Raw genomic sequence first — 26,944 nt, 5'->3', positions numbered from 1 at the left:
CTGCGCACCAGGGCGCAGGGGGCTGGAGGCATCAGGGGCGGGGCCCGGGGGCGGGGACGGGGCCCGGGGGCGGGGGCGGGGCGGGAGGCCTCCGGCGCAGGCGCAGTCCCGCCCGTCCAGCCCACTCTGGCTGCGGCGGCGCGAGGCCTGCGGCGGGGACGCGGACGTGAGTGCGTGCGCGCGGCCGCTCGGGGTCCGGGCTGAGGGGCTGCGGGGCTGCGGGGCGCGGGTCCGGGGCGGCGGGCGCGCGCAATTGCGGCGCGGCGGGCGCCCGCGGGGTCCTTGGGTCCGACCGCCCGGGCTGGTCCCGTCATGTGATCGCGCAGGCCGCGCGCCCCGGCCCCTCCGGAAGAGCCGGGGTGACTCAGCGCCCTCGGGTGCGCCGGGGCCACCGCGATTAGCCGTTGCTTCCCAGCCGGGGCGGCCCCTCCTGGCCCCGGGTGGTCACCTGTGGGCTGGCCCGACGGCCGTGGCCCCAAGCTCCTGGTCCCCGTCGGGGGTCCCAGAGAGTTCCTTTCCTGAGCTCGCCCACCTGTACTGCGTACCCCCTAACGGTGAGGGTCACCGTCCGTGGTTCATTTAATCCTCATCCCCACCGGTGAGGCACATGCTGCATCAAGGCACAGAGAGGCTCGTTCGTTTTCTCAGGGCCACACAGCGGGTGTGAACCCACGCGCGAACGCCGCCCTCGGTGCCGACTCAGGTTGTCTGAGCATCAGGTGACGTGGAAGTATCCAGAAAACGGCTGCTGCACCCCTCCCGCCTCTCCGGGGGGCTGCAGGGCTGCGTGGCGTTTGTGCGAATCCCGGCTCTCCCACCGTGGGCAGCCAGAGGAGCTTCCCCCCGCCCCCACTTTCTTTGATTCCGTGGTTCTTAAACTTGTAACATATCCACGAAACATAAGATTTATCATATTAACCATTTTTAAGTGTACAGTTCAGTGGTATCTGTCCCTTTCCTTTTAGCACCTTAACTCCTGGTTTGTTCTGAAGGAAGGGGGGTGAAAGGGAGATACGGTTGTTGCAGGTGTTACAAGCTGACACCCAGGGGGGGCCTCAGCCAAGGGCGTACATCTCAGTGACTTGTCAGGAGGTGACTGCACACTGCGTCAGGGTGAAGGCCTCGTGTCCCTTGTCCCCCCCCAGCCCACATCTCCCGGGTGGTCCAATCTCACTCCGCCACCACCACTGTGGAAAGTGTTGTCTGTTTCTGGACCTTTCCTGGGCCTGGGCTCTGCCGAGGTCTCTTCCCAGCAGGTGCTTCCCTTTCCGTTGCTCTGTAGTATTCCAGAGTTCCAGGTCCAGTCACTTGCTTTTCAGGGCAGGAGCGATGATGTCCCGTCTGGCACCCAGGCGGCCTGCGTGGCTCTTCTGGTGGCAGGCGGCCTGCCCTCAGGGAGTCTCCGCACAGCAGAGGACATGGGCAGGGGCGTCCAGGATCCCTGGGACAGGCAGCCCTTGGGGGGCCACGGGCACCAGCCCCCTCGTTCGAAGAGGCAGCTCCTCGGCATTCTCCTGTGCTCCCGAGGTGGTGCTGACCCGGGAGCGCTACTCCGTGCGGCGGCTGCCCTTCTCCGTGGTGTCTGAGGACGACCTGGCTGCCCTGGAGCGCATCGTCCCTGGCAGGGTCATCACAGACCCAGAGGAGCTGGAGGCCCCCAATGTGGACTGGCTGAGGACGGTCCGGGGTGAGTAAGGGTCTGTTCATGCTTCACACTTGGCGGGGTGGGTGGGCTTGAGAAACAGCGTGAGTTGAGGTGAGGCCGGTGAGGAGCTCTGGGTGGTGGCACATAACGCTTTTCTTATGCACGACGTCTACACATTAAAAGATGAAACAGCGCCTCCCCCCGCCCCCCGCCAGCTGCTCAGAGGTGGGTGTGTGTGTTAACTACTGCTCACTTCCCCTCAGCGCCTGCATTAGTCTCCCGGGGCCACCTGTGTAACAAAGAACCACAAACCAGGCTCAAAACGACACATTTATCCTCTCCGTTCTCAAGGCCAGAGTCTGAGATCCAGGCGTGGGCAGGGCTCCCTCCAGGGGGCCTGCGCTGTGACCTGCCGCGGTGGGTGTGCAGGCTGCCTCTTCCAGCTCTCGGGGGCTCCAGGAGACCTCGGCTCCTGACAGCATCACTCCAGTCTCTGCCTCTGTCCTCACATGGCCTCTCCCCTGTGTCCCCTCTCCATTCTCCTGTGAGGATGCCTGTCCTTGGATTGAGGTCCCACCCTAATCAGGATGATCTCATCTCAAAGATCCTTAATTACACCTGTAAAGACGCTTTATCCGAATACGGTCACGTTCGCGGGTTCTGAGGGGTGGGAGGTGGACGCATCTTCTGGGAGGTGGACGCACCTTCTGGGAGGTGGATGCATCTGCTGGGAGGTGGACGCATCTTCTGGGAGGCCTGTTCTCCCCAGTGCAGCTTCCTCTCCTCCACTGTACCAGCGCTTCTCCTCCTGGACCCAGCGCACCCTCTTGATAACAGAGATTTCCTAATACCCTGTGTTCTCTTCTGAAATGATTTCAGAGATTACGTGACCTACTTCCGTGATGTTCTTGCTACAATATTAAGGAGAGCTAGAAGACAGGCAATTACAACGTGGGGGCATATTTAAACCTGTAATTCCAGGACACGTTGGGCGGCCAGGTCCTCAGGCTGGGCCTGGATCCAGCGTACTCGGGACTGAAAAAGAGTAGTGGAGGGTGTGCTGTGCTGTTGACTTGGACACTCTGAGGGCTGTGCTGCCGGCGGGAAAACCTCCGAGTGAGGTTCCAAACCACAGTGCAGAGTCTTGAGCGAGTGGAACTGGGGCGGAGGCGCAGATAACGGGGCGGTCCTGCCCCTGTGGGAGGCCCGAGGCGTTGGACAACCTTCGGCTCTACTTCTCTGCTGGGGCGCCCTCGAGTGGAAGGGCGTCCAGCCCCGCCCTGCCCACAGGGGCGGCACTGCCCTGCTGAGAGGCCCCGCCCAGCAGGCAGTGATCCTGGAGGCCGGAGAGGGTGATGCCCGCCCCCGCTCCGCCAGGCCGGTCGCGGTCCCACCTTGGTGCTACTGTCTGGGCGGACAGACCTCAGTGCCCAGCCCTACGCAGGGCGCCCCACCTGCTCGTCCCCGAGGCCCGCGTGCCCATGCTCTGGGGTGTCCTGCGCCGGCGGCGGCTGCAGTCTCCTGGGGGCCTTCCTCCCCATCAGCCACCTACCTGGGGGCTGGGCAGTGGGCAGCCTGCCCTGCGTGCCCATGTGGAGGACCCCTGCGGGCTTCCTGTCTCCTTGAGTTCGGGGGGCCGCGCTGGGCCTGCTCAGCTGTGAGTCCAAGGGCTCAGGGCCCAGCGGCTGCTCAGTGGGCGTCTGTTGGGGTACTTGGTGAATTTTTGTCTAAATACCCCTTTATGCGGCTTTCTTTTGGAGAGAAAGCCTGTCTAAATTTTTGATCATTTTAATCTCAGAGTTACGTAGAAAATGTAAGCTAGCAAAAGCTGATTAGGGTCTTTTAATTTTTCTTAAAAAGTGAGATTTTATTTGAAATGGAAGCTTATTGAACATTTCTTCCTTCAAAACTTAGACCACTCGCTCATGGGTTAACCCTACAAACTTTGCGCCTGCACCGAGTGAAAGGCTGGGGCCCTGGATGTGCAGAGGGACAGGAGGCTGACCTGGGGGTGGCAGCAGGAGCAGGGGCTGGGCTGCGCTCCACATGGCCGTGAGCGCCCTGGAGGACCCCCCAGCACAGGCCGTTTTCTCCGACCTGGGAAAGCCTCTGGAAGGGCGTGCCTAGAGCAGGGACAGCCAGCCAAAGCCTCAGAGCAGGGCTGCACTGGGCTCCTTGGAGGAGCCATGAGACCTGAGACCGCATGAGCGGCCCTAGTGGATGGCTGGCGGGAGGAGGTCGGGGAGGGGCGGGTCAGCGAGGCCTCGAGGGCCCTGTGTGTCCTGACCTTTCCTGCCCGCTGATGGGGAGTGCGGCCGGAGGGCCACGGCGGAGGGGGCCGCAGTGGGTGTGTGAGGGCCCGGGTGCCCGGGCGGGGGGCTGGCCGCTGAGTAACGGTTGGCTCAGGTGTGTCTGGAAGGGAGGTTGGCTGACGGCTGGATGAGGGTGTGAGGGAACGACGGCAGGCACGCAGGGACATTTGGCCTGAGCAGTAGCAAAAACTGGACCCGTCTGCTGAGTTGATGCGGAGAGTGACCGGAGGAGGGTGGATCTGTGCAGGGAGAACCAGGAGTTTGGGTTTGGACGTGTTCCTGTGGCCACGCAAGGGGGCCTGTCGGGCCGTGGAGCAAGCTAGTCTGAGGTCTAGGGCGGGGAAGCAACGGCCTTCCGAGGAGGCTGATGACCGCTGTGTCCAGTGGAGGGGCGAGGGGCCCGCCGAAGGGGCGTGGCACCAGGGGCCGGGGGAAGAAAGGCAGGGAGGTGGGGTCGTGGGGTCAGATGCGGCCGCACGGACAGGCTGAGACGGGCCACGTGGGCATCCTTGGGGACACGTGGGAGGTTCTCCATGGTGTGAAGGGGATGCATGCGCCCCTGGAGCCGGTCCTGGGGTGTGAGGGGCCAGGAGGGTCAGAGAAGTGGGTGAGGCTTGCAGGGCTCGGGGGTCAAGTGAAGGGACTTTTCGTCTTTAGTTCTAGGATGAGAGCGCCGTCTCAGCAGATTTGTGGTGTCATCGGGGATGAGCAGGTGGAGAGGGAAACGTGGATGACACAGGGACAGGAGGGACGTCCTCGAGGAAGCGTCGGGGGGCCACAGTCCCAGGGGTTGTGCGGATGCTGGAGCGGGGGCAGCCTGTTCTGCGGGCCACTGGACGCCCCGAGGCCAGGTCTCAGTCCTGCTGTTGACAGTCTCCATGGCCCGGCCAGCAGGCTCCTGCAGAGGGCGGGCAGGAGGTCCTGGGCCTCAGCTCTGCCCCGTCGTGTGCAAGCAGCCCTGACATACGACACATGCAGGGGGCGGCAGCCGGGCATGCTGTGCTGACCCTGAGGTCGGTGGGCACTGACATCCCCAGGACTCGCTGGGAGACCGAGAACCCGGGGCGCCGCCAGGTTTGTGTGCGTGAGGAGGGCGCCTGGACGAGGCCCCAGGGGAGGAGGGCTCCTCTGGCACCCCAAGCCCGGAGGCATCCTGAGGGAGGGAGAGGGGTCAGTGCCCTAGGGCTGCAGGGGAAGCAGAGACAAGAGGCGGGAGTGCCGGAGCAGCTGCGCCAGGAGGCCGGGGCGCTCAGGAGGCCAGGAAAGCGGATGGGGGTGAGGCACCTGGAAACGCTGGGATGCTGCAGGTGGTGGGTGGGGTGCTGAGCGAGCCTGGATCCAGGGCGGTCCCCCTGCAGGGACAGCCCCAGAGCACTGTGAGGGTGCTGAGAGGGAGGAGGGCCGCAGCGGGGTGGTGTCCGGAGCCTGTGCAGCCGGGCTTTCCACCTGTCCCCTCACTGGCCTGCGCGTCCCGGCCTGTCCGGGCTGGACGCTCCTTCCCTCCAGTCCTGGGCGGTTCCCCCGAGTTGCCTCTGATGATTCTCTGCTCTGTGCTCCGTTCTCTTTGTAGGCTCCCCTTATTAACACGTTGGACCGTTTTCTTATCCTTTCCCCCGTGAGAAAGTAAACTTCCCAGGGGCGGGAGAACTCGTCTGTTTTTATTCTCTGTGCCCATCACAGGGCACAGAGGGTGGGCACTCAGGTGTTGCTGAGAAACAGTGTGTGAGTGAAACCGACAGAGCCTCGGGGGTGACCAGGGTCCCTGGACTGTGCTGTCCTGAAGGATCTGGGTGCCAAACAGCCAGCTGCCTGGGCAGGCACAGTCCATTTGATGAACAGCAAGTGAGAAATGGCTTTCAGAATAAAAAGGGTAAGGTAGCAACCACAGCCCGCTCTCAGAGCTCCATGAAATCGCTGGCCAGCAGGAACACCTGCTAGATGCCCTGCTGCCCTCCTGCAGCCTCTTAGCCACTTAAAGTACTGATACTTCCCACAAAATTGAAAGGGTGGGAAGACACTTGATTGTCTTGGAGACAATGGTCAGCAATGCCGACAGACGAGGCCACGCTGGACATCAAATAAATCGTGGCAGCAAAGAATTGTAACCAATGAACAACCTAAGAACCCATGAGCCCGCCCGGCTGTGATTAAATAGCCAAGGACACAAATACATGAGAGGGAAGGGGATGGATGCATTTAGAAACATCACCTCTGGTACCTGTCCTGAGAACAGATTCAGGTAAGGATGATTCACAGGCGACCGTTTGCGGGGCGACAGGGTATCGACGTAGCCTCAAGTGTCTCTGCGCGAGACCCGTATTAAATTACAAGGGAAACCCAGTAACCTTCAGTGGGGAAGGCGGGCAGACGCCCCTACCCTGGGGCCCTGCCAGCCTGCTTCCCAGGGCCCAGCTCAGGACCACAGACCACCACCCGCTGGCCCTCCGCCCCCTCCAGCTGGAGACGGGCCGCTCCTGCCGTCGGGTTTTGGTCCTTGAGGTTTGTGGGCCAGCTCCGCCAGGAGGTGGGACGCAGCCCTGCCGCGGGGTGACCGCGCGGCTTCTGTCTTGCAGGCTCCAGCAAGGTGCTGCTGAGGCCCCGGACGTCCCAGGAGGTGGCGCACATCCTCAGGTACACGCCCTGCCCACCCTCCCTCCTGCGTTGCTCGCCCATGGTTTCCTCACAGGCACGGGACACAGAACAGGCAGACCCCGTGAAATGGACAGTGACCGGGGCCGGGGAGGTGGCGGGGGCAGTGCCAGCCTGAGCAGGGCTGAGCCCGGAATCTTGGACCCTTGGGGTACCAGCTGGGCCTTGGGTGGGGAGCGGCTGCAGACTCGAAGGGCAGGGCAGGGAAGGAGACGGGCCTTTTCTTGAGAAATGTGCTCTTTGATGTTTTGTATCAATACGTTCTCGTGTTGATTATAGAAAAATTGGAAAGCGTACAAAACCATAAAGAAAAAAAATGCGAAAGCAGCCAGTAATTTCCCCTCAAAGAAAACCACCGGTGACGTTTTGGTGTGTTAGCTCAGCATCTTTCTCGCGGGGGTGAGGGTTTTTAAATGTTACCACGTTGTATCTACAGTGTCAGAGTCTTTTTTCCCTTCCGTTTGGCAATATCCGTGCCCATTTCTTGTTGCTAATTATTCTTCCACGCCTCTGTCATTGCATGGAAGGTGTGCGCCCTGTGAGTGCTCTGTCCCCATGGTGGCACGTTGAGGTGTGTCCAGTGCTTCAGAATAGCTGGCAGGTGGGCGGGCGCCCCGGCCTTCTCTGTCAGAGCCACGGCTGGAGGCTGACTGCATGGCAGGTGGCTTTTTTTTTTTTTTTTTTTTTTGCGGTACGTGGGCCTCTCACTGTTGTGGCCTCTCCCGTTGCGGAGCACAGGCTCCGGATGCGCAGGCTCAGCAGCCATGGCTCACGGGCCCAGCTGCTCCGCGGCATGTGGGATCTTCCCAGACCGGGGCATGAACCCATGTACCCTGCATCGGCAGGCGGACTCTCAACCACTGTGCCACCAGGGGAGCCCGGCAGGCGGCGTTTTTGACGCACGTGGGCAGCCTGCCTCTCGGGGCACGTGCCCTGCTGCCCAAATCCTGACCCAATGGGGCGCTTGTCGCTTCAGGCCTTTGCACAGCGGGAGCCTGGTTGGGGACGAGGTGCTACTGATGAGTCTGACGTAGGTCTGGAGGGTGGTGGGCGAGGGAAGGGCATGCGGCCAAGGTTAAAGGAGAGAGGAGACGTGGGGCGTGGAGGTGGGAGGGAGCCCCGAGTGCCTGGGGGCTGCGGTTCTTCAGGTAACAGGGAGGGCTGCAGCTGTCGCTCGGACTGTCTGTACTTGGAGGACTGGCATCGCAGGGCAGCCGTGGGGCCTCAGCCGTGCTCTGGGAAGATGCTGGCCGCCAGCTCCCCAGGTGGCTGTGTGATGGACGTTTGTCCTGTCAGACTCCCACTGTGCGTGGGGACCGAGGAGGCACCCCCTCGAGGCTGCGGCAGGAGGGCCCCGAGAGTGTCCCCCTGGGCCGGTGGTGTGGGAAAGGGGCCCTGACGCTGGTCCTGTGCGTGTCCCAGGTACTGTCATGAGAGGAACCTGGCCGTGAGCCCACAGGGGGGCAACACGGGCATGGTGGGGGGCAGTACCCCCGTCTTTGATGAGATCATCGTGTCCACCGCCCTCATGAACCAGATCGTCAGCTTCCACAACGTGTCTGGTAAGGCCAGCTGTCGTCAGGACCATCCCTCTCAGCTGCGGGGCTGGGCCGTGGGGAACCCGGGCCTGGGGGGGGCCCAGACGCCACCACCACTCCACCCGAGCCGGGCCCCCGGGTGCGTCTGGAGGGGGGTTGTTATTTAGTTGGTTACTGGGATGACTCACCCCCTGGGCTTGACCTGTTCCTGCGGCCCCTTCAGATTGACATTTCCTGGCCGTGCCGGCCCTTCCCGGGGCGTGCAAGGCGTCTAAGGCGCTCCGTGCTCGTGAAGCTCGGGGCTCAGCAACGGCGAGTTGGTGCCTCGGGCAGGACATACGGGTGGATCGTGCTGTCTGGCAGGGGCACCGGGACACTGGGCGGTGTCGAGCAGCACCCTGGCCTCCACCCACTCGATGCCAGCGGCCCCTCCAGCCCAGATCGCCTCCAGGATTGTCACGTGTCCCCAGGGGCAGAATCACCCCCACGGTCGAGGGCCACGGCCTTGTAGCAGCCCTCCGCTTGTGGCTCCCTGGCGTAATAAGCGTGTGGGTGTGGGTGTGGGTGGTGTATGTGACGTGTTTCTCCTCCATTTCGCCTCACTGTTGTTTTTCTTTTCTCATGAAGGCATCTTCTGGGGAGGGAGGGGGGACACGCCCCTTTTCCTCCTCGCCCGGGTTCCGGGTGGACGCCCCTTCTGGGGGTCCTGAGCTGAGAGTCCCCGCGGGCGCTCTGGTTGCTTGGCAGGGGTCCTGGTCTGCCAGGCGGGCTGCGTCCTGGAGGAGCTGAGCCGGTATGTGGAGGAGCGGGGCTTTGTCGTGCCGCTGGACCTCGGGGCGAAGGGCAGCTGCCACATCGGGGGGAACGTGGCGACCAATGCAGGCGGCCTGCGGTTGCTGCGATACGGCTCGCTGCGGGGGACGGTCCTGGGCCTGGAAGTGGTGAGCTGGGGACGCTGTCGCAGCTCAGCGCTGGCCCTGCTTCCAGGGACACCTGGCTGGGCTCGCTCTGGTCCCCAGGTCGGTCCCAGGGTGGCTGACTTTCCCAGTGGTCAGCATGCGAGGTCTCTGGGTGAGACCCCCTGTCAGGTCCACCCTTGCTCCCTGCAGACACCTGGGGTGGTGCAGGCCCAGCATGGGGGCTGCCCTCTTGGGCCCCGGGTGGCGCAGGTGCACGAGGCCACCTCGGGGATGGGGCCTTGTCCCAGCCTGGAGATCCAGGTTCCCACTGTACCAGCCCCGGTCTCCTCTCGGTCCCACCAGGGCCTTGGGGGTTACACGAAGCACCCCGCTTTCTGGCTTCCCACGAGGTGATGGTGTGTCCGCTGCCCTCCTGTCCCTGTGAGGAGCTGCCGTGGGAAGCCCGAGCAGCTTCCCGGACCAGCAGCATTCTGCCCTCCAGCTTCCTGGTAGCTCGTGCTCAGACGAGCCCCGTGGCGCCACTGTCACCACCCCTAGGGCTGTTGAGTCTGTGAAGCACACCTCAGGGCTTTCTAAAGCAAGGGCCCTCCGTTTACCCAAGGAGGGAACGACTTGCATCTGCTAAATCACGAGGTTCCTGTAGCTTTGTCCTCTGGACGCCGGTTATTTTTTATTGTAACTCACTTTCTCATTTTCACAAGCTGTTTCACTAAGCTTCTGACTAAATGAACCAAGCAAGACTCAGGACGGGCCTACAGAGCATGACTGCGGGGCCTGTGGATGAGCAGGGCAGGGGTGGGGGGCCTGACACACTGCCACTCTCTGCCCTACTCCTCCCCGGGTGCGCCCTCCGGCACCCCAGGTGTGCCCTGCTTTGGGCCAGCTTCCCTTGAGAACTGGGCCCTGAGGTTCCTGATCGTGGTGGGGGTGGGGATCGTCACTGCACCCGGGGAAGAGAAGCCCCTCTTTCAGCCTGTTGGGGTGACTTCCGGCCTGGTGCCACCCTAGGGACCCCTGTGTTCCTGGACCAAAGTGGGGCAGGAGCTGATGACTGGCTCAGCTTTCTCAGGGTGCCCTGGGCTGGGTCGGCCTCCCCAGGGCATCTGTTGGGGCCGTGGGCTGATGCAAGAGTGCCCGTCTCTGCTCCCTCCCAGGTACTGGCCGACGGCACCATCCTTAACTGCCTCACATCCCTGCGGAAGGACAACACGGGCTATGACCTGAAGCAGCTTTTCATCGGGTCGGAGGGCACCCTGGGGTTCATCACCGCCGTGTCCATCTTGTGTCCGCCCAAGCCCAGCGCTGTGAATGTGGCTTTCCTCGGTAGGTGCCCTCCGTCTGCCTCTCGAGCGGGTTCTCAGGCTGAGCTGCCGTGTGCGGTCCCTCCTGTTTCTCTGGGCTTCTCGCTGTTTCCAAAGGGTCTGGGACCTGGCCTCGTTGGTGTCCACGGTGGGGTCTGGGCAGAGCACACACTCTATTCTGTAACAAAACTGGGGCTTTGCCCGTTTTATCCACCCGGCGTTTGTTACTTAGGCAGCTTATGCAGTAAGATTCACAGGGAAATGATGTGGTTTGGCGCGAGATCAAGGGCATGAGTCTGTTCATCACAGGGTTGGGGGGGCAGTAATTAGTCCCCTCTGTAAGCCAGCCGCTGGCCTCCCCTGTCTTGGACCACCTGTCTCTGCGAAGGCGTTGGGACGTTTCCCTCGCCGGCCGTTCACGTTCTCTGCTTCCCTTCAGAGCAGGCTTGAAAAGCGGGCTCACGTCTACTTCGTTCCGATCCCTCCATCACCTGTTTGCATCTCCTTTCCCGCCGTCGTTCAGCTGCCTTAGGTTAACTGCAGCCTCCGCTCCTCTGCTGGTCCAGAGGCCCATCTCTGGGAGGTCCCGGCACCTTGCCCGGCGGCGGGACGCAGGGGCCCCAGTGGCTCCCACCACGCGCGGGCTCTCGTCTTGAGCCCATCAGTCTCCGGTCTCTGGTGGTCCTTTTACTGTTATTTTCCACACGTGCCATTTTCTTCGTCCCCTGCGTCAGGCCTTCCTGCAGAGGCCACGTGCCTTGTGAACACGTCCTCCGTCGTTTCCTGTCGTGGACGCCTGCTGCTGAGTCCTCGCTTTGAGTCTGTCCCAAACCATCTCCCTTTCACCCCATTCTTGGAAGACACTCTGGCGAGCACAGGCTGGCATCTGTGCCCTTTCGTCCTGTTGAGGGCGCCCCTCCGCGTGGCTCCGTGGCTGTTGGTGACGCCAGCCAGCCGTCCTCTGCTGCCGCTGCTCTGAGGGACTCTCTCTCTTTTTCTTTGGCCGATTTAAAGATTTTCTCTTTACCTTTGGCGTTTTATGGGTCTCGGTATGTCGTGTGTGAGAGTACGTTTCTTTTTCTCTCTGGGTTTCCTGAACTTCTTAAACCCATGGCTTGGTTCTCCCACTTCCATAAGTTTCCTGCCACCCCCCGTCGTCAGCGGTTGCCCCGTTTTGCTCGCCTCTCAGGACTGCGATTAGACGCACGATAGAGCCTATCAATCTGTCCACCCTCCCTGTGTCTTCCCTGCGCCCGAGTTTCCATCCTGTCTCACTCTGTGATGCACTCTGGAAGGTTTCTTCTGATCTGTATCCAGTTCACTAACGCTCCCTGCGGCTGGGGTTCGTGTATCGCCGAACCCGCCATGTCCAGCCAGGGGTCCAGCCGGGCGTCCTGCACGTGTCCCTTGGGCCTCAGCCCCTGAGCTTCACTCGCGGGATCTTCTCTCCAGACCCTCCTCCCTGACCTCCACACGACCTCTCAGTGCCTTCCCATCCCTGCCCTGAAAGGCCAAGTGTGCCCACCCCTCCCGGCCTGCTGACATATCCACGTCCCCTCTCTGCCTTGGGCCGCTTGGTGGTCAGCTCCAGGCACCGGGGCACCACGGGGAGCTCGGGGGTCAGTACATGTGCCTTGAATGACTTGCTGGGCCCTGGGTGTTGTCAGAGACGCACAGCTAAGCCGTTTTCCGGGGCGGCCCGTTGCTGGCCCTGTGTTTGTGGACTTTCCAAGTGGCTTTCCTGAGCGTCGGGGCTCTCAGGCAGCCTTTTCTCTTCCTCTTCGATGCCTGTGACCTACGACGTGGTGGCTGACCCGGGTGGCTTGTCCCGCTCTGCGAGGCTGCCCAGCTCAGCAGCGCCGTTGCCAGGAGACGGGTTGGTTTTGTTGCTTGAAAGGGGGCTCAGGTGGGCCCGTAGGTGAGGCCCTGCCTCTGCATGACCAGCTCAACTGTCCTTTTTCCATGTCTGTTGCAGGCTGTCCTGGCTTTGCTGAGGTTTTGCAGACCTTCTGCACCTGCAGGGGCATGCTGGGTGAGATCCTGTCCGCATTCGAATTCATGGACGCCGAGTGCATGAAGCTGGTCGGGCTCCACCTCCATCTCGCCTGCCCCGTGCAAGGTACTGTCCCCGCCCACTGGCAGCGCCCACCGCCCCTATTGTGCCATTTGATGTGTGGGCTGATCGGAGCCTCCGTCCCGTCCGTGAAGTAGGAGGTGGCAGGGAGCGTCGCCACGGTTCCGGCGTCCCTGTAGCTGTTGAGAGCAGAATTCTCCCTGAAATTCGTTTTACGTGCGCCCCCGGAGTTCAGTCAAAGGCTGTCGGTCGTGCCGTAGCCCTGGGGTCTTTGGAACAGCCAGATGCACACTCAGGGGCGCCCCCCCGGCTCCTGCACTGGGAGACGTGTCATCGCATGAAGTGCTGGCCCTCGGAGCTCAGCCAGCTCGTTCTGCTTTGCCAGTGAGCTCGTCACGCCCAGGTCTTTAGTCCGCGCTCTGTGTGAGGCTAAGTCCGTGCAGCTGTACACCTTGGTATTTTCACTTCTGGAATCGACCCGGAAGAAATGATCATTGTCTTACCCCAGGCTGCCCTAACAGAACACTACGGCCTTAAAGAAGGAAATTTATTTCCCCTGGTTCTGGAGGCTGCAAGTCCAAGACCAGGGTTCCATCAGGGTTGGGTTCTGGTGAAAGTCCTCACGGGGCGTCTTCTGTGTGTGTGTGGGAGAGACCTCTGGAGTGTCTTCCTATTCCCATGAGGGCACCTGAAAGATCAGGGCCCCACTCTTAGGACCTCATTTAACCTGAATTACATCCCTAAAGGCCTAATTTCCAAATACAGTCGCATAAGAGGTGGATTAGGGCTTCACCGTGGGAATTTGGGGTGGGCGGTTACACAGTTCAGTCCATAATAGTCATAAGTGTGGAAAGAACTTTATGCTTTAAGTTTTTACTGAGGCATTTGTTTTCGTATAAAATAGGAAACCATCTGTCCAGGGTAGAGAAATAAGACATGTACGACCATTGGAAAGACGGAGGGTCCCTGGGGGTGGGGAGCGAAGGGTCCCTGGAGGGACAGAAGATCTCTGGATGGTTGGAGGGCCCCTGGGGTGTTATCGGCCATTGCAAAGCGCTGGGCCTCCCCTTTAGCACACAGTTTGGTAAGAGGGGTCCCTGGGGCGCCCCCACCCCATCCAGGCACCAAAAGTACAGCTTTGTGCTGTCTCCAGGGGGCCTGGCTTCTCTTACAGTGAAAGACCTATTTTTAAACTGTCTGAAATTCAACCCGAGTAGCCAGCGGCTGCTCTGTGGGCAACATGAGCGCCGTCAGGGGTACCAGAGCTGCGGCTGGCCTAGACCTGTCCTAGCTCTTGGCCAACTGCTTTCCCCTCCGCTTTCCCTCTGCCCCCTCCAGAAAGTCCGTTCTACGTCCTCATCGAGACCTCGGGCTCCAGGGCGGGGCACGATGCGGAGAAGCTGAGCGGCTTCCTGGAGCAGGTGCTGGGCTCGGGGCTGGTGACCGACGGGACCCTGGCCACCGATCAGAGGAGGATCAAGGTGTGTGAAGGCTGAGGCCCTCGTCCTTCCCGTGACGCCTGCAGTTAGATTGTGGGTTGTGGCTGAGCGTGAGCACGTGTCGCCAGCCGGGCCATCTGTCTGGGCTGGGTGCCCCATCCCTGGGGGTTGGTGCCACCTGTCTCGGTGGCCCCTCTGGTCCTGCCCTGTCTGGGCTGCTGGCTCCACAGCCCCGTTCTCAAACGTCGGTGCCAGGGGCCCAGCTGGGTGACACAGGAGGGGGCTGGGCCAGCATCCTTCCTGGGTGGGTGAGGGGTCAGGAGGAAGTCCCTGAAGGGACATTTTGAGCACAGATGGATGCGGGGTGGGGAGTGAGTTACCTGTGCGGTGCACAAAGGCCCTGAGGGGGCTGGTGCCTGCCGTGTTCCAGACAGAACTTTCTGGAGAGGGTGGGATTGGAGCACAGTGAGAGGGAGTGGGCAGACAAGGGGGCAGCAGGACTTGGGGCTGCACCAGGACGTGATGGACATGAGTGGGGCTCGAGGAGCCTCTGGGCACAGGGGACAGGCGGGACCGGCCGGCTCAGGCCGGCCGTGCAGGGATGTGGCTGGACTCCAGGTGTGTGCGGGCAGCAGGTGCTGAGTGACCCTCTGCTGTAGAAGTCTGTGAGAGAGCCGGGGAGATCCGGACGCTGCCCGGATGTTCCGCGGTGGCGAGGAATTATTGTTATTATTTCAGGGGTGATCATTGCACTGGGGGTATGTTAAAAAAGCAAGAGAAAGGAGTTTTTGCCTTGCCGAGGAGGTTGGTTTGCCGAGAGGTTTCCTGAAATGGGGAGTGGGGGGTTTAGGGCAGGGCAGGGATGAGGCCCAAGTGGGACGGGCATTCCCAGGCCCTCTGTTCTCTCATGCGACAGGGAAGGCGTTCTCGCGAAGGACAGCGTGACCATGATGAGGCCGCCCTGCCTCTCTGCTCCCTCAGTCCTTCCCCGTGTCCCCCAGCCCAGGCCCGGGATGTCCCCCTGTCTGCCATGGTCCTCCCGCACCTGCTCTCCCCCGACCCTCGCTTGGGGCCCCATGGGGGATCAGTTCTGATTGTCCCGAGAGGGGCCCTGGGTGCCTGGGTCCCGGGGGCCAGCCCGTGGCCTCATTCGGGGACCTTGTCCCATGTGGACTCTGGGACAGAAGCCACACACCTGTCACGACGCAGAACGTTTCTGTCACCCAGAGGGTTTCCTCGCCTCGCGACCCCGCGGTCACCCCACAGCAACGCAGCATCGCTGCCCTGCCCGCCGCAGGTGACCGTGCCCGTCCCCTCACTTCCAGATGCTGTGGGCCCTGAGGGAGAGGATCACCGAGGCCCTGAGCCGGGACGGCTACGTGTACAAGTACGACCTCTCGCTGCCCCTGGATAGGCTCTACGACCTCGTGAGCGACCTGCGGGCCCGCCTCGGCTTGCACGCCAAGCACGTGGTGGGCTACGGCCACCTGGGTGAGCGCGGGCCGCGGTGCGGGTGGAGACCCTGGGCCAGGAGGGGGAAGGACCCGCGTCCTCGCCACGCGGTCTCTGGGGCCGTCTTGGAGGCAGAGCGCAAGGTCTGGGCTTGGCTGGGCCAGTGGGAGGTGGGCCCTGAACGCGGGGGTCTCGGGGTTTGATGAAGGGGCCTCACCCCTCCCTCCTCAGACAGAAGGATCTTAAAAGCAGTTCAGATAATGATTTTTTGCAGAAAAGTCATGCAAAATGAAAGGAACTGTTTCATTCCCCTTCATTCCCGGCAGCCTTTGGAACTGGGCGTCTCAGAGCCCCGTCCACAGGGCAGGTGTGCTGGGGCCTCCGTCCATGTCTCCAGGGCGGGATTCAACAGTGCCTCCTGGGCTTGTGAGGGTCTGAAGAGGTGCGGTAAGGGTCACACGGTGGAGGCCTGGCCCTGGCCCAGCATCGCTCTGAACGCTTGAGTGGAGGGATTCCACTTTCAAGAATTGAGGAGGAACATTGGATTTGTCAAATGCTTTTCCTGGGTCTGCCCAGGTGCCCAGTGCTGGTTTTCCTTTGACCAGCCAACAAGGCTCATCACTCCAGACCTCTGAGGGCAAGTGGGCCTGTGTCCCAGGATAAGCCCAGCGTGGCCACAATCCTTTTTGTGTCTTGTTTGATCCCGTTTACTTATCCCGTGTAGGGCTTTCTCCTTCCTGTCCTGTAAGGCTTCTTTCTTCTGTCCAGGCTGGATGTTGGTCTCAAAGTCCTAAAACGATTTGGGGGTCGTCTCTGGCAGAGTCTGTCGGGTTGGAATTACCTTCTCCCTGAATGTTTGGTAGAACTTGTAAATGAGGGTATTTGGGCCTGAAGGTTTTTGTGGGTATTTTTTTGCGGGGGAGTGGGATTGACTACAGAGAAATTTCTTTAACAACTAGAGGGCTCTCCTAGCTTTCCTTTTCTTCAGAATTGGTTGTGGTAATTTTTTTTCTGGGCATTAGTCCATCTCTTCTAAGCCTTCGAGTGTATTGGCATTACCTTGTTCATATTATCCCTCTTTTCCTTTGTGCCATGTCCAGCCTTTGCGGAGGGGGGCTGTTTAACTGCTCATTTGGTTTGTTTCTTGTCTCTGTTGACTGAAGAAAAATGCACAACCTAAAAGTTGTAAGTTAAGTTTTATTCGGGGACCATACTGAGGACATAGGATGGGAGGCAACCTGTCAGATAGCTTGGAGGGACGGCGTCAAAGAGGCAAAGGAGGAACCAGGATATAGAGGAGTTTTTGTAGTCGAATATCAAAATATTACTGCTAATCACGAAAAGCAGACCGCTGAAGTTAATGATTTTAGTGCTTTTCTTTTCTTTTTTTTTTTTTTTTACATTTATTTATTTATTTATTTTATGTTTTGGCTGCGTCGGGTCTTCATTGCTGCGTGTAGGCTTTCTCTAGTTGTGGAGCATGGGCTCTAGGTGTGCGGGCTTCAGTGGTTGTGACTCACGGGCTTAGTTGTATCCGCGACATGTGGGATCTTCTCGGACCAGGGCTCGAACCCGTGTCCCCTGCATTTGCAGGCGGATTCTTAACCGCTGCGCCACCAGGGAAGCCCCAGGTCCCACCCTGTCTGATGGCACTGTCATTATCTTTCGGGTCTGAATATTTTCTCATTTCCATTGTCATTGCTTCCTTGACCCATGAGGTAGGCAGTATTGTGTCTTTAAATTTCCAAACATATGGGAGTTTTCTAGCCATTTTAAAGATCATGGGCTTGTTGACTGTGCTGTGGGCAGAGAGCTGGGTGGAACTCATCTTCAGTTGCAGCGTGTCCCTGGCCCAGGGTGCAGCCAGTTTCCATGTCCGTTCGGTGGGTGCCTGAGAGGAGTGTGCTCCCTGCAGGCCCTCCAGGTAAAGAGTGCACTCTGTGCCGCCCCTTTCCTGGAACGTGCTCGGCTGTCGGCTGCCGAGAGGAGCTCTCGCTGTGACAATAGACCCCTCTGCTTCTCCTGGTGCCTCTGCTAATTCTGAAGATAGGGGATGCGGGCTGTCAGTTTGATGCCGAAAACTCGGCCTCGGTGACCGGTGCCGAATGGAATCTCGGAGACAGAGTTTTGGGTGAAGTAGAAAAGAATAGCTTTATTGCTTTGCCAGGCAGAGGGGGACACAGTGGGCTTGTGCCCTGAAAAACTGTGGGTCCCAACCCGGGAGGTTTTGGTGAGGAGTTTTATAGCCATGGTTCAAGGGTGGGGTTGCTGACGAGATTAGGTTGTGTGTGCAGGGCCTGCGCGCCTTTGATCTGGCCTCAGGTGGTCTTTTCTGGAATGAAGAATGCTGACATCTTCCATTTGTTGGGGGTTTTAGTTCTGTAAAGAGCTCAAATACACTGTTCTGTGTGTCCCTTGAGGAGGGACCAGGACCCTGGCCCAAGGCTGCGCTGTTGTTTCCTGGCCGCCCCTCCCTTGTCTCTGCCTCCCCTCCCTTCCCTGATTAGCAGCTGTTCGAATCTGCCCTTTGGAGCTCAGGGAAGGTCATGGAGGCAGAACAGAGAGGCTCCCTTGCGCAGGAGGCCCACAGGGTCCTGCTTGGTTTCAGTTAGAACTTGGACTTAGAGGGCATCTTAGCAAAGACCAGCACACCTTTGGAGATGGTACAGATGAAGAAAGAGGACAGAACTTCTAGGCAGCAAATTGTGGGAAGGTGCATAAACACACAGGGAGGCTGATGGACGTGAGGCTTGTGTAGACCAAGGCCAGAGTTGTCTCAGGTGGGTACCCTGACCTTGCTGGAATGTGGGGACACCTTTACACACTCGTGTCCTGCTTTTAGGTGGACGGAGGGCAGAGAGCTTTTCTTGTGCCTATTTCTTTTCAGTTGCCTTCAGCTCAAAATAATCCTTATGCCAAAGCAGGCTGTTTTGAGGTGGCATATTTTGTAATTTACATAGACTGTAATTACTCAGTGACCTGGATTCGTCTGACTTTGGGCCTTCTGTTTGTCCTTCATTTCTTCTATTTCTTTTTCTCTGATTTATTACCTTCTTTTGGTTGGTGTTTTTTCTCGTATAACTTGTTTCCATTTACTAATGAGGGAATTGTGCCTATCTATTCTTTCGGCAGTAGCCCTAGAATTGTAGCCTTATCAGGGCGGCCCTACCTTAGCAGGGTTGGAAGTTAATCAGTATCATGATCCCCCTACCAGACAGTGTGGTGGTTCATCTTGTGTGTCAGCCTGGCTGGGCTGTGTTGCCCCGATTCTTGGTCAGACGCCAATCTAGATGTTGCTGTGAAGGTATTTTTAAGATGAAATGAACATTTAAATTGGCAGACTTTGAGTAAAGCAGATTACCCTCCATGATGTGGGTGGGCCTCATCTAAGCAGTCGAAGGCCTGAAGAGGAAGATACAGATGTCCCCCGACGGGGAGAGGATTCTCCCCACAGCCTCTGGACTCGAGCTGCAGCGTCTGCTCGTCCCCAGGTCTCCAGATGCTGGTCCGCCCTGCAGGTTGGACTCCCACATCCCCACAGTCGTGGGCCAGTTCCTTAAAATTGACCTCTCTCTGTCCCTCCATCCTCCTAGCCCTCTCCCTCCCCCCAACCCCCACTCTGTACATTGCGTGCATCTGCAGGTGTCCTACTGGTTCTGTTTCCCTGAAAGCCCTGATCAGCACTTGGGACCCTGTCATTTTGGTGTCACCATCTGCTCCTGGTCACACACTGTGTTTTGGAGTGTGTTCCATTGTGTTTTTTAGCCCCAGATAGCAGCAGTGCTGTTGTTATTACTCCACGAGGTCAGTGTTTGTCTAGACTCACCCACACCTCTGGTCCTTCTTTGACCTGGGGTCACAGCCCTGCCTTTAGAATTGCCTCTAGTGTGGGAAAGTAGGTGACAGCATGTCTCGGGTTTCATTTACCTGAAAATGTATGAATTTTGTTTTTCGGTGTTTTTTTTTCCGATGGATTTCAAAATTCTCTGTTGACAGTTCTGTTCTCTGCAGACTGAAGACATCATTCTGCCGTCTTGACTTCTGTTGCTGCAAAGTTAGCTGTCAGCGAGTGTGGTTCCATTGAAAGGAGTCCATTTTTTTCCTTTTTGTTCCTTTTAAGATCTTTCCCTTTTCCTCGGGGTTCCTGGGCTTCACTCTGCTTGGTTTAGGTGAGCGTTGGCATGCCCTGCTGGGGTCTGGTGGGCTTGGCTTTTAGAAATCGCTCCCCTGTGGTCTCTGCAAATATCGTCTCTCCCCGCCCGCCCCTTCTTTCTGGAGCTTCAGTCGAGGGCTCACGATGTCCCCACGCGTCTGTCTGTCTTTCCTGTTGTCTGTAGCTCTGATCCTCTGTGTGCTTGATTTGTTTTCCATTTCATTAATCTCTCTTTGCTTGTTGACATTTCAGTGACCGTATTTTTCATTTCTAGAAGATCAGCCTGGGTATTTAAAAGCTTTCCCTGGTCAGTGTCTTATATTTTTTTCTCTCTCATTTCTTTAAACACGTGAAACATTTATTTCCGTTTCTGGAAATCACCAGGTCGCAGGTCCTTGCAGGTCTTGGTCATCATGGTTTCTTTTCTGTGTGTTTGCAATTTGGGGCTCATGTATCTTAGGCTTGTATCTGTGGGAATTATTTGAGGCCGAGTTGGGGTGATTTGCCTGTGCAGAAGGTGGGGAGGGTGGGAGTGGGGCTGGGTCCCAGCCCGCAGCCAGGAATGGCCTTGGGGATGCAGGCTGGCTGCTGGTGTGGATATCTGAGTGTCAGTGGACATAAGCTTATCTCCCCCCCGCCCCCCGCAGTGTTTCCCTTGGGAAAGGCCCTTGTTTTCAGAGCCTTCACCCTGAGGGTATCAGTGGGAACCACTTTTGGTGGGAGAGGGATCCCTGGTTTGCTCCCTGCATTTGACAAATGTACATGGAGGGAGGGGGTCTAAGAAGCCCCAGGCCACAGGGTCAGAGGCCCCCAGGTCACCTGGTCCGAGACCTCCTGGGCACTGGGGACCCAGGTCTGTGGAGGCATCGGTGGTCCAGCCTGGGGCTCTCGCAGGTCGGGTGGGTGTTCGTTCCTCTCAGTCTGGAGCCCTCAGGGAGGGGTTGGAGGTTAGACTGTGCGGGTGGAGATGGGGGGCTGGGGAGAACTTGGAGAGAAACGTATGTGAAGCCAAGGGAGCTGCAGCCCCCAGAGGAGGGGAGTGGTCACCAGCAGGTCAGTGGCCAGTGACGTGAAGGTCTGGAAGCCGGCTGTGAGGGCAGAGGTGGGTGGGGCCGGCACTCCTCCGGTGGCCTTCAGGCAGGGCAGGGGCGGGGCTGGGGGCTCTCGGGAAAGGGGGGCCCAGCCTGACCTGCGCATCCCTCCAGGGGACGGCAACCTGCACCTCAACGTGACGGCAGAGGCCTTCAGCCCGTCGCTGCTGCGCACCCTGGAGCCCTACGTGTACGAGTGGACGGCCAGGCAGCGGGGCAGCGTCAGTGCCGAGCATGGCCTGGGCTTCAAGAAGAAGGACGTCCTTGGCTACAGCAAGCCACCTGAGGCCCTGCAGCTCATGCAGCAGCTCAAGGCCCTCCTGGACCCCAAGGGCATCCTGAACCCCTACAAGACGCTGCCCACCCGCACCTGACGCCCGCTACGGTCAGCGGGAGACTCGGGAGGGGGCCTCGATCCTTGGCTTTGCCTGTGGGGCGCTCCCGCAGGCCTGGCGTGGGCTCACAGGGCCTCCATTCGACGGAGCCAGTGGCAGGCGGGGTGCCCGGGCCCGTGGTTGGCGGTGGGGAGCTGGCCCTGTGGAGCCTGGGGCACGTGGCTCTCGGCAGGATTCCTCCGGGTGCTCTGCCGGTTCTGTTGGGTGGGCCGAGTGGAGAGGGCTGCCCCGTCCTCACTCCATCCTCGTGGCGGGCACTCCGTCCCTTTGCAGGTCCTGGACAGGCCAGGTGGGTGAGCCATTCTGCCCAATCAGAATAGACCAGGTCGCCCCTGCTTTGCCTGTGGCCCCTGGGATTCCACCTTGTGGGGTGCAGCTCTGGGAGGGGGCACGCGTGGTCCTTCCGCTGGTCCCCACACAGCGTGAGCCTCCAAGGTGCCCTGGGCAGAGGTGGTGGACTCCATGTGGGCAGCAGAGCACCGTGAGGTGGGTCCACGCGGAGCTCTGACCAGCAGAGCCCGGGCCGTTGGGCGCTTTACGGATGACTTTTAGTCGCATTTGAGCCAGTGACAGGAATGCCCCCGCCGTGGAAGGTGTCATTTCCCCCGTTTCCCAGGAGGCCCGTGGGTTGGCAAGACCGTTGCTGGAAGACAGGCATTGGCTTCTTGCGCTTGGTGGTTTGCTGTGATGTGTCCTTGCGGTTCTGCTTTGACCACGAATGTCAGTAGTGCCGGGTGAGAAGCCCCGCCCGGCACAAGCATCTTCAGTCACCCCGACCGGGTCCTCCCCATTGACCTTGGTCCTTGGGGCAGCTGCTCGGGCTGTGCAGACAGTCTGGGAGGCCGGACACGTTTTCTGTTTCTGGCTGCCCTGAACTTCCAGTAAAAGTGGGAATAAATCACGATACTCTCCTTCCTTCTGTTCTTAGAAAAACCACCTCATAAAAGCCCAGGGGAAGTGCCCGTGTACCCTGCGCCTCAAGCACCCAGCGTCAGCGACCCGGGGCCTGGCAGTCTGTGTGTGGGGACAGGGCATCCCTGTCCCCGTCTCCCATCCCCATGCCACATCCCCCGTCCCTGTCCCCCACTGTGTGGCTTGGAGCCCCGCCTCATCGGGCCGCTGAGGCGTGGTCTTACGTGGGTAATGTGCAGTGAGGGGCTTTGTGATGCAGAGATACCTCCTATAAAAAGTTTTAGGACTAAGCAAGTTGTTTTTGGAGAATTAAAGTAATGCATGGATTATTAGAGGGCCTAAAACTTTGAGGCATTTCCTGCTAGAGTAAGGGTAGGGCTTCGAGAAGGTGGCCTAGTGACTGGGGGTGGGAGGGAGCAAGTGGCAGGGGGACCCCTCCATGTCCTTGAAGGATAAGCTGGCCCCCGAAGTGTCAAAAAGTGAAGTGGTATCCACTGGCCCTGCGGTTTACTCCTGGGGCTCGCCCCTCAGGGCCCACCTGTGCGCGTGCACACGCGCTCACACACCTGCACACAAACGGCACACGTGCACACATGCACGTGCTGGCGTGTCCCCAGGCCATGCACGGAGCACCGTCTGCAGGTGGTGTCAGTCAGTGGCCGTGTCGCTGGCCGTGTGTCTGTTGAGAAGGAGGCGGGTGTGTGCCTTTGTGGCCCCTGGACAGAGGGACGGCCAGAGGAGGGGACAGAGGGGGCAGCTCACCTCCTGCTTCTGAGAAAGGCCATCGACTCTTGGAAGCCGGTTCAAACAGAACCTTCCTGCGTGTCAAGACCGCAGCTGGGACTCACTCTGGGCGCCTGGAGGCCGGGTTGGGTGGGGAGGGGTATCATTTTCTATATTTTTGGGATGCTTTGCCTTTTTTGTTTTTTGCCAAGTGCACGTACACTCCCATAAAACGTGAACAAGCCAGGCGCAAACTGATTCAGAGGTCCCGTGGCTGCTGCTGGGCTGGATGGGTGAGGCTGGGCATGGGCTGCATCCACGGTCCCCTCCTCTGTCACCCAGGAGAGGGGCAGCCCCAGCAGAGCCTGCTCCGAAGGGGACACAAGCCCCTGCCCCTGCTGACGCGGCTGGCCCGGGTCCACCTGCCCGGCCAGGGTCCTCTGGCTGCGGGTGGGACATACCCTGGGGGAGGTGGGTGTTCTTGGGGTGTCTTGGCCCCAGCGTGATTTCAGGGCCCGGGCCAGGGCCCATCTCCAGCCCCCACGCCAGCCCAGCAGGGCGGGCGTGTCGGGACACCCGTGACTGCCTCCAACTGGCCCTTCCTGCTCTCTGCCAGGATTTAAAATGCAGGTCCCCTCCCCACCCGTTGTCGGCTGCCTGTGGCCTCGCCTGGCTCCAGGGCCTGCCTGGGGGGCCCTGCAGTGGGTCCCTCCAGCCTCGCTGGCCCTATGGCTGGCTCTGTCCCCTCTTCCGTCATCCGCGGCTGGGCACTCAGCACGATGGAGCTCCCGAGAGCCCTGGTGGCTCGCCTGTCTGTCCTCCATCCTTCCAAGGTCAGCGGATGGCCTGTGGTGCTCAGCTTCTGACCCTCTGGAAGCCAGGTTTGAGGCTGGTGATTTCCCAGTTGTTTCTGGGACGGAGCCGGGGCTGCCCTGCCCAGCGCCCTGGCTGGAGGAGGTGGCAGTGGCGGGTCACAGAAGGCAGGCACACACCAGGCATTTCCTGCCGGTGACGAGGCCTGGGGTGCGGCGCCGCGGGCCAGGGGCCTTGTTTCAGGGCCCACAGCAGCTGGGGTGGGACATGCCGTTTCCTCTGCACCACCTTGACCAGCAATGGTTCCCTTCTGCCTCTGAGGCCCCCTGTCCTCTGGTCTTTGTGCCGTCTTGGTGGATGGTGTCCTGGAATCAGTGAAACAACGCGGCCTGCGGAGGGAACGCAGGAAGGAGGCCTGCCAGCCGGACCCCGCTTATGTGATGCTAAAACGTGGGCTCCCCAAGGACAGGGAGGTCTTGGGTTTTCACACGTCCAGAAAAACCCGCTGGAACAGCAGGAAGACCAGAGGAAACCCCGTCGCATCCAGCAGGCGACTCTCAGAACCTGCGGGGACACGGGCCGTGTGGACCACACTGCAGAGCCCGGGTGTGGGCTGTGCCCGCGGAGAACACGTGCCCTCCCCGGGGCCGCAGGCATAGACGGCAGGACACCCGGAGCGCGTGTCAAGTCGGGGCCTGGGGAGGCTCACCCATCCAGAGGCTTGCAGGCTCTGCGGTCACACAAAACGTCACAGGCAGAGCGAGGGAGCCAGCCAGGCGCCAACAGCAGGCGCCTTCGGACCAGGAGTGGACCCCGCGGTGGGGTGGGGGTGGGGAGACACCTCCCACCTCCCGAAGCAGCTCCTCACCAGCCACTTGCCCGAGGACAGGCGCCACATGTGCCTGCAGGTGGCAAGGGAGGGGCTGAGGGTGCTGTTGGGTTTGCCTTAGAAAAAGCTTCTTGGGGGGCTTCCCTGGTGGCGCAGCGGTTAGGAGCCCGTCTGCTAGTGCGTGGACACGGGTTCCAGCCCTGGTCCGGGAAGATACCACGTGCCGCGGAGCAACTAAGCCCGTGCGCCACAACTACTGAGCCTGCGCTCTAGAGCCCGCGAGCCACAACTACTGAGCCTGCACTCTAGAGCCCACGCACCACAGCTACTGAAGCCCACGTGCCACAACTACTGAGCCCACGTGCCTAGAGCCCGTGCTCTGCAACAAGAGAAGCCACCGTGATGAGAAGCCCGCGCACCGCAACGAAGAGTAGCCCCCGCTCGCCGCAACTAGAGAAAGCCCACGCACAGCAACAAAGACCCAACGCAGCCAAAAATAAGTAAATAAAATAAATTTATTAAAAAGAAAAAGAAAAAGCTTCTGATTTTCACCTTAAAACCTCTAAGCTGCTGCAGTGTGAGAAGAGGTTACGTAAGAGGACCGCTCAGAGCGGAGGCTGCGGAGAGTGGCTGGAGGGGCCCCCGGGGTGGGAGGAAAGCCCCAGGCAGGGCTGCAAGCAGGCTGTCGGGGAGCCGGGGGGAGCAAGGAGGCCGCCCACCCCTCAGCCCCAGGGATGGGATGTGGCTGGGGGTGGGCAGCCCTGCCAGGCCTGCAGGGGAGCAGAGTCTCCGCCCTGCCAGCTCAGAGGAAGACTGGGGGCTGACCCCACGGAGAGGTGGAGGTGACTGGCCATGGCGTGATGTAGTTGCGGTGCGTGGGCTTAGCTGCTCCGCGGCATGTGGGATCTTCCCAGACCAGGGCTCGGACCCGTGTCCCCTACATTGGCAGGTGGATTCTTAACCACTGCGCCATGGAAGCCCCTAATGGAGGGACTTTAAGAAGAATGAATTTTCAGTAAGATTAGAGGACATATTGCGGCATACTTGAGAATAAAAGAGAATATTTGGAAACAGAAAAAATGACTTCTGAAAAAATGGAATAGAGACCGTGAAGGATAGATGGACACTGCAGAGAGCCAGGGTCAGCCAGGAGAACCTCTGGAGGCTCCTGCATCCTCCACCCAGAGGAAAATGCAAAGAAGGAAATCCCAAGGGAGAGTGGAGATGGGGAATCAGATCCAGGATGAGCCAACCTGATAGGAGTCTGGGAAGGAGAGTAAGGGCCATAGATGAGAACCTATAGCCAAGCAAAGAATGGGCAAAATGACCCCGATTTAAAGAAAGACTCAAAGCAACTCACTGCCCTGAGCATCAGGCAGCTCTGCTAACCCCCAAAGCAAACAAGACCCCAACTCAGCCGACAGGGGCAAGCGAGTGAGTCCAGGATAAGCAGAAAGTACTGCTGCCGCTTAATACAGAGAGCAGGCTGTCTCAAGGGAGTGGGTGTCAGGCCATCACCGCTGCCAGCAGTGCTGGGCCCGTGGGCGTGGGCCTGTGCTCAGGGGCACAGTAACCAAGAACGCGACGTTACCATAGAAATTCAATTGCGGTTACTCTTGCCTTTGAGGTTGGCAGGAATGTAAACTGGCGCTGTCTTTCTGGAGGGAAAATTGGGGGTATTTATTACAACGTAAAGTGTACATGGTTTGTAACAGAGAACTTCAGAAACAATCTGGGTGTCCATCCAAGACAAACTCAGTTGTTTAAAACGCGAAGTCCTACACAACCAATAAAGCTGGGAGCGCAGAGTCTGTGAATCTCGTCTCTGGAGGGGCATCTCCAGGCCTTGTGATGCTGGGGTCAGGGTTGGTGAGCAGGGCTGCGGGTGACTGGGATGGGGTGTGCGTGTCCCAGCTAGCAGTGCCCATGGGAGTGGGGGAAGCCGGGGAGACAGACCGTCTGATTTTTCAAGAGAAGCTGGAAATACAGGTTTTTATGTGAAGTCTCTAGGTTTAAAACAGCTGGCATCTAACTAAAACGTGAAAACTCCTGAGAGAGGGAACAAGGTGTGTGTGTGTGGACCGCCTCCTTCTGTGGCCCCCGGGCACCCTGGTTAGGCAGCCCTGCTCTGGCTGGGGGGCTTCGAACAGGTGCTGCGGGGACTTGGAGGCCCCAGTTCTCAGCGGGCAGCCTGTGAGACGGCACCTGGCTTGGACTTGGGGGACAGGGGAGGAAGGTAGATCCTGCCTTCTGGTTTGGACGGGGCTCCAGAGGCGGGAGGCTGTGTGAGCCGTTCCTTCACACTGCCTTCCCCTTTCCGTTCACGGCAGACCCCTGAGCTTTTATGTGGGCATGGGCTGCTGGCTGGAGACGTCCTGGGGCCCCTGGAGGGGGCAGAGGTGATGTGTGCCACATCTGGGCCACCTCCGTAGAGTGGGTGCCACGGTGCCACCGCTGCCCCACCCCGCCTTGCCCTGCCGGTGCCCGGCTCTGGTGTGTGGCCCCGGCATGGGGAGGAGATGGTGGCCCAGACACAGGGGTAGGATGTGGGGCCCATGAGGGCCAAAGGGGCTGGCATCTTGGGGGCTGAGGGAACGGCAGGTAGGCACCCAAGTCGTGATGGGAGGCATCTCTGGGGGCAGCTGACGCCCATGTCCCCCTCGGAGGTCAGCTGTGGCACCTGGTGGTGGCCCACCCC

General features: G+C 59.7%; 1 protein-coding gene across 4 annotated transcripts; it reads left to right on the top strand.

The window, feature by feature from the left end:
• Positions 1–121: 121 nt before the first annotated feature.
• D2HGDH (D-2-hydroxyglutarate dehydrogenase) lies at positions 122–21,873 on the top strand. 4 transcript variants are annotated; one of them, XR_011246534.1, is made up of 11 exons: positions 122–166; positions 1,320–1,687; positions 6,531–6,588; positions 8,029–8,168; positions 8,892–9,085; positions 10,219–10,387; positions 12,341–12,484; positions 13,778–13,920; positions 15,204–15,369; positions 18,671–18,848; positions 20,689–20,814. XR_011246534.1 is itself a non-coding variant. In XM_060015756.1 (10 exons), exons 2-10 carry the CDS (start codon positions 1,330–1,332, stop codon positions 20,946–20,948), a joined length of 1,632 nt encoding a protein of 543 aa, XP_059871739.1. In that variant the 5' UTR covers positions 122–166; positions 1,320–1,329; the 3' UTR covers positions 20,949–21,873. The 4 variants fall into 4 exon arrangements, 3 of the variants coding, with proteins under 3 accessions (XP_059871739.1, XP_059871742.1, XP_059871740.1); XM_060015756.1 differs by lacking the exon at positions 18,671–18,848 and having other exon boundaries at positions 20,689–21,873; XM_060015759.2 differs by lacking the exons at positions 18,671–18,848; positions 20,689–20,814 and adding an exon at positions 19,451–19,729.
• Positions 21,874–26,944: the final 5,071 nt, after the last annotated feature.

The sequence above is a fragment of the Delphinus delphis genome, chromosome 7 (assembly GCF_949987515.2).
Source record: "Delphinus delphis chromosome 7, mDelDel1.2, whole genome shotgun sequence".
In the NCBI taxonomy this organism is placed as follows: Eukaryota; Metazoa; Chordata; class Mammalia; order Artiodactyla; family Delphinidae; genus Delphinus; species Delphinus delphis.
The sequence above is the reverse complement of the archived record's forward strand: the minus strand, read 5'-3'. Positions and strand labels throughout refer to the sequence as shown.

Coding starts and splice junctions, on each gene's coding strand:
- D2HGDH (XM_060015756.1), top strand. CDS start 1,330: ATGATGTCCCGTCTGGCACCCAGGCGGCCTGCGTGGCTCTTCTGGTGG. Junction 6,589..8,028: donor GAGGTGGCGCACATCCTCAG/GTACACGCCCTG, acceptor TGCGTGTCCCAG/GTACTGTCATGAGAGGAACC. Junction 13,921..15,203: donor CCGATCAGAGGAGGATCAAG/GTGTGTGAAGGC, acceptor CCTCACTTCCAG/ATGCTGTGGGCCCTGAGGGA.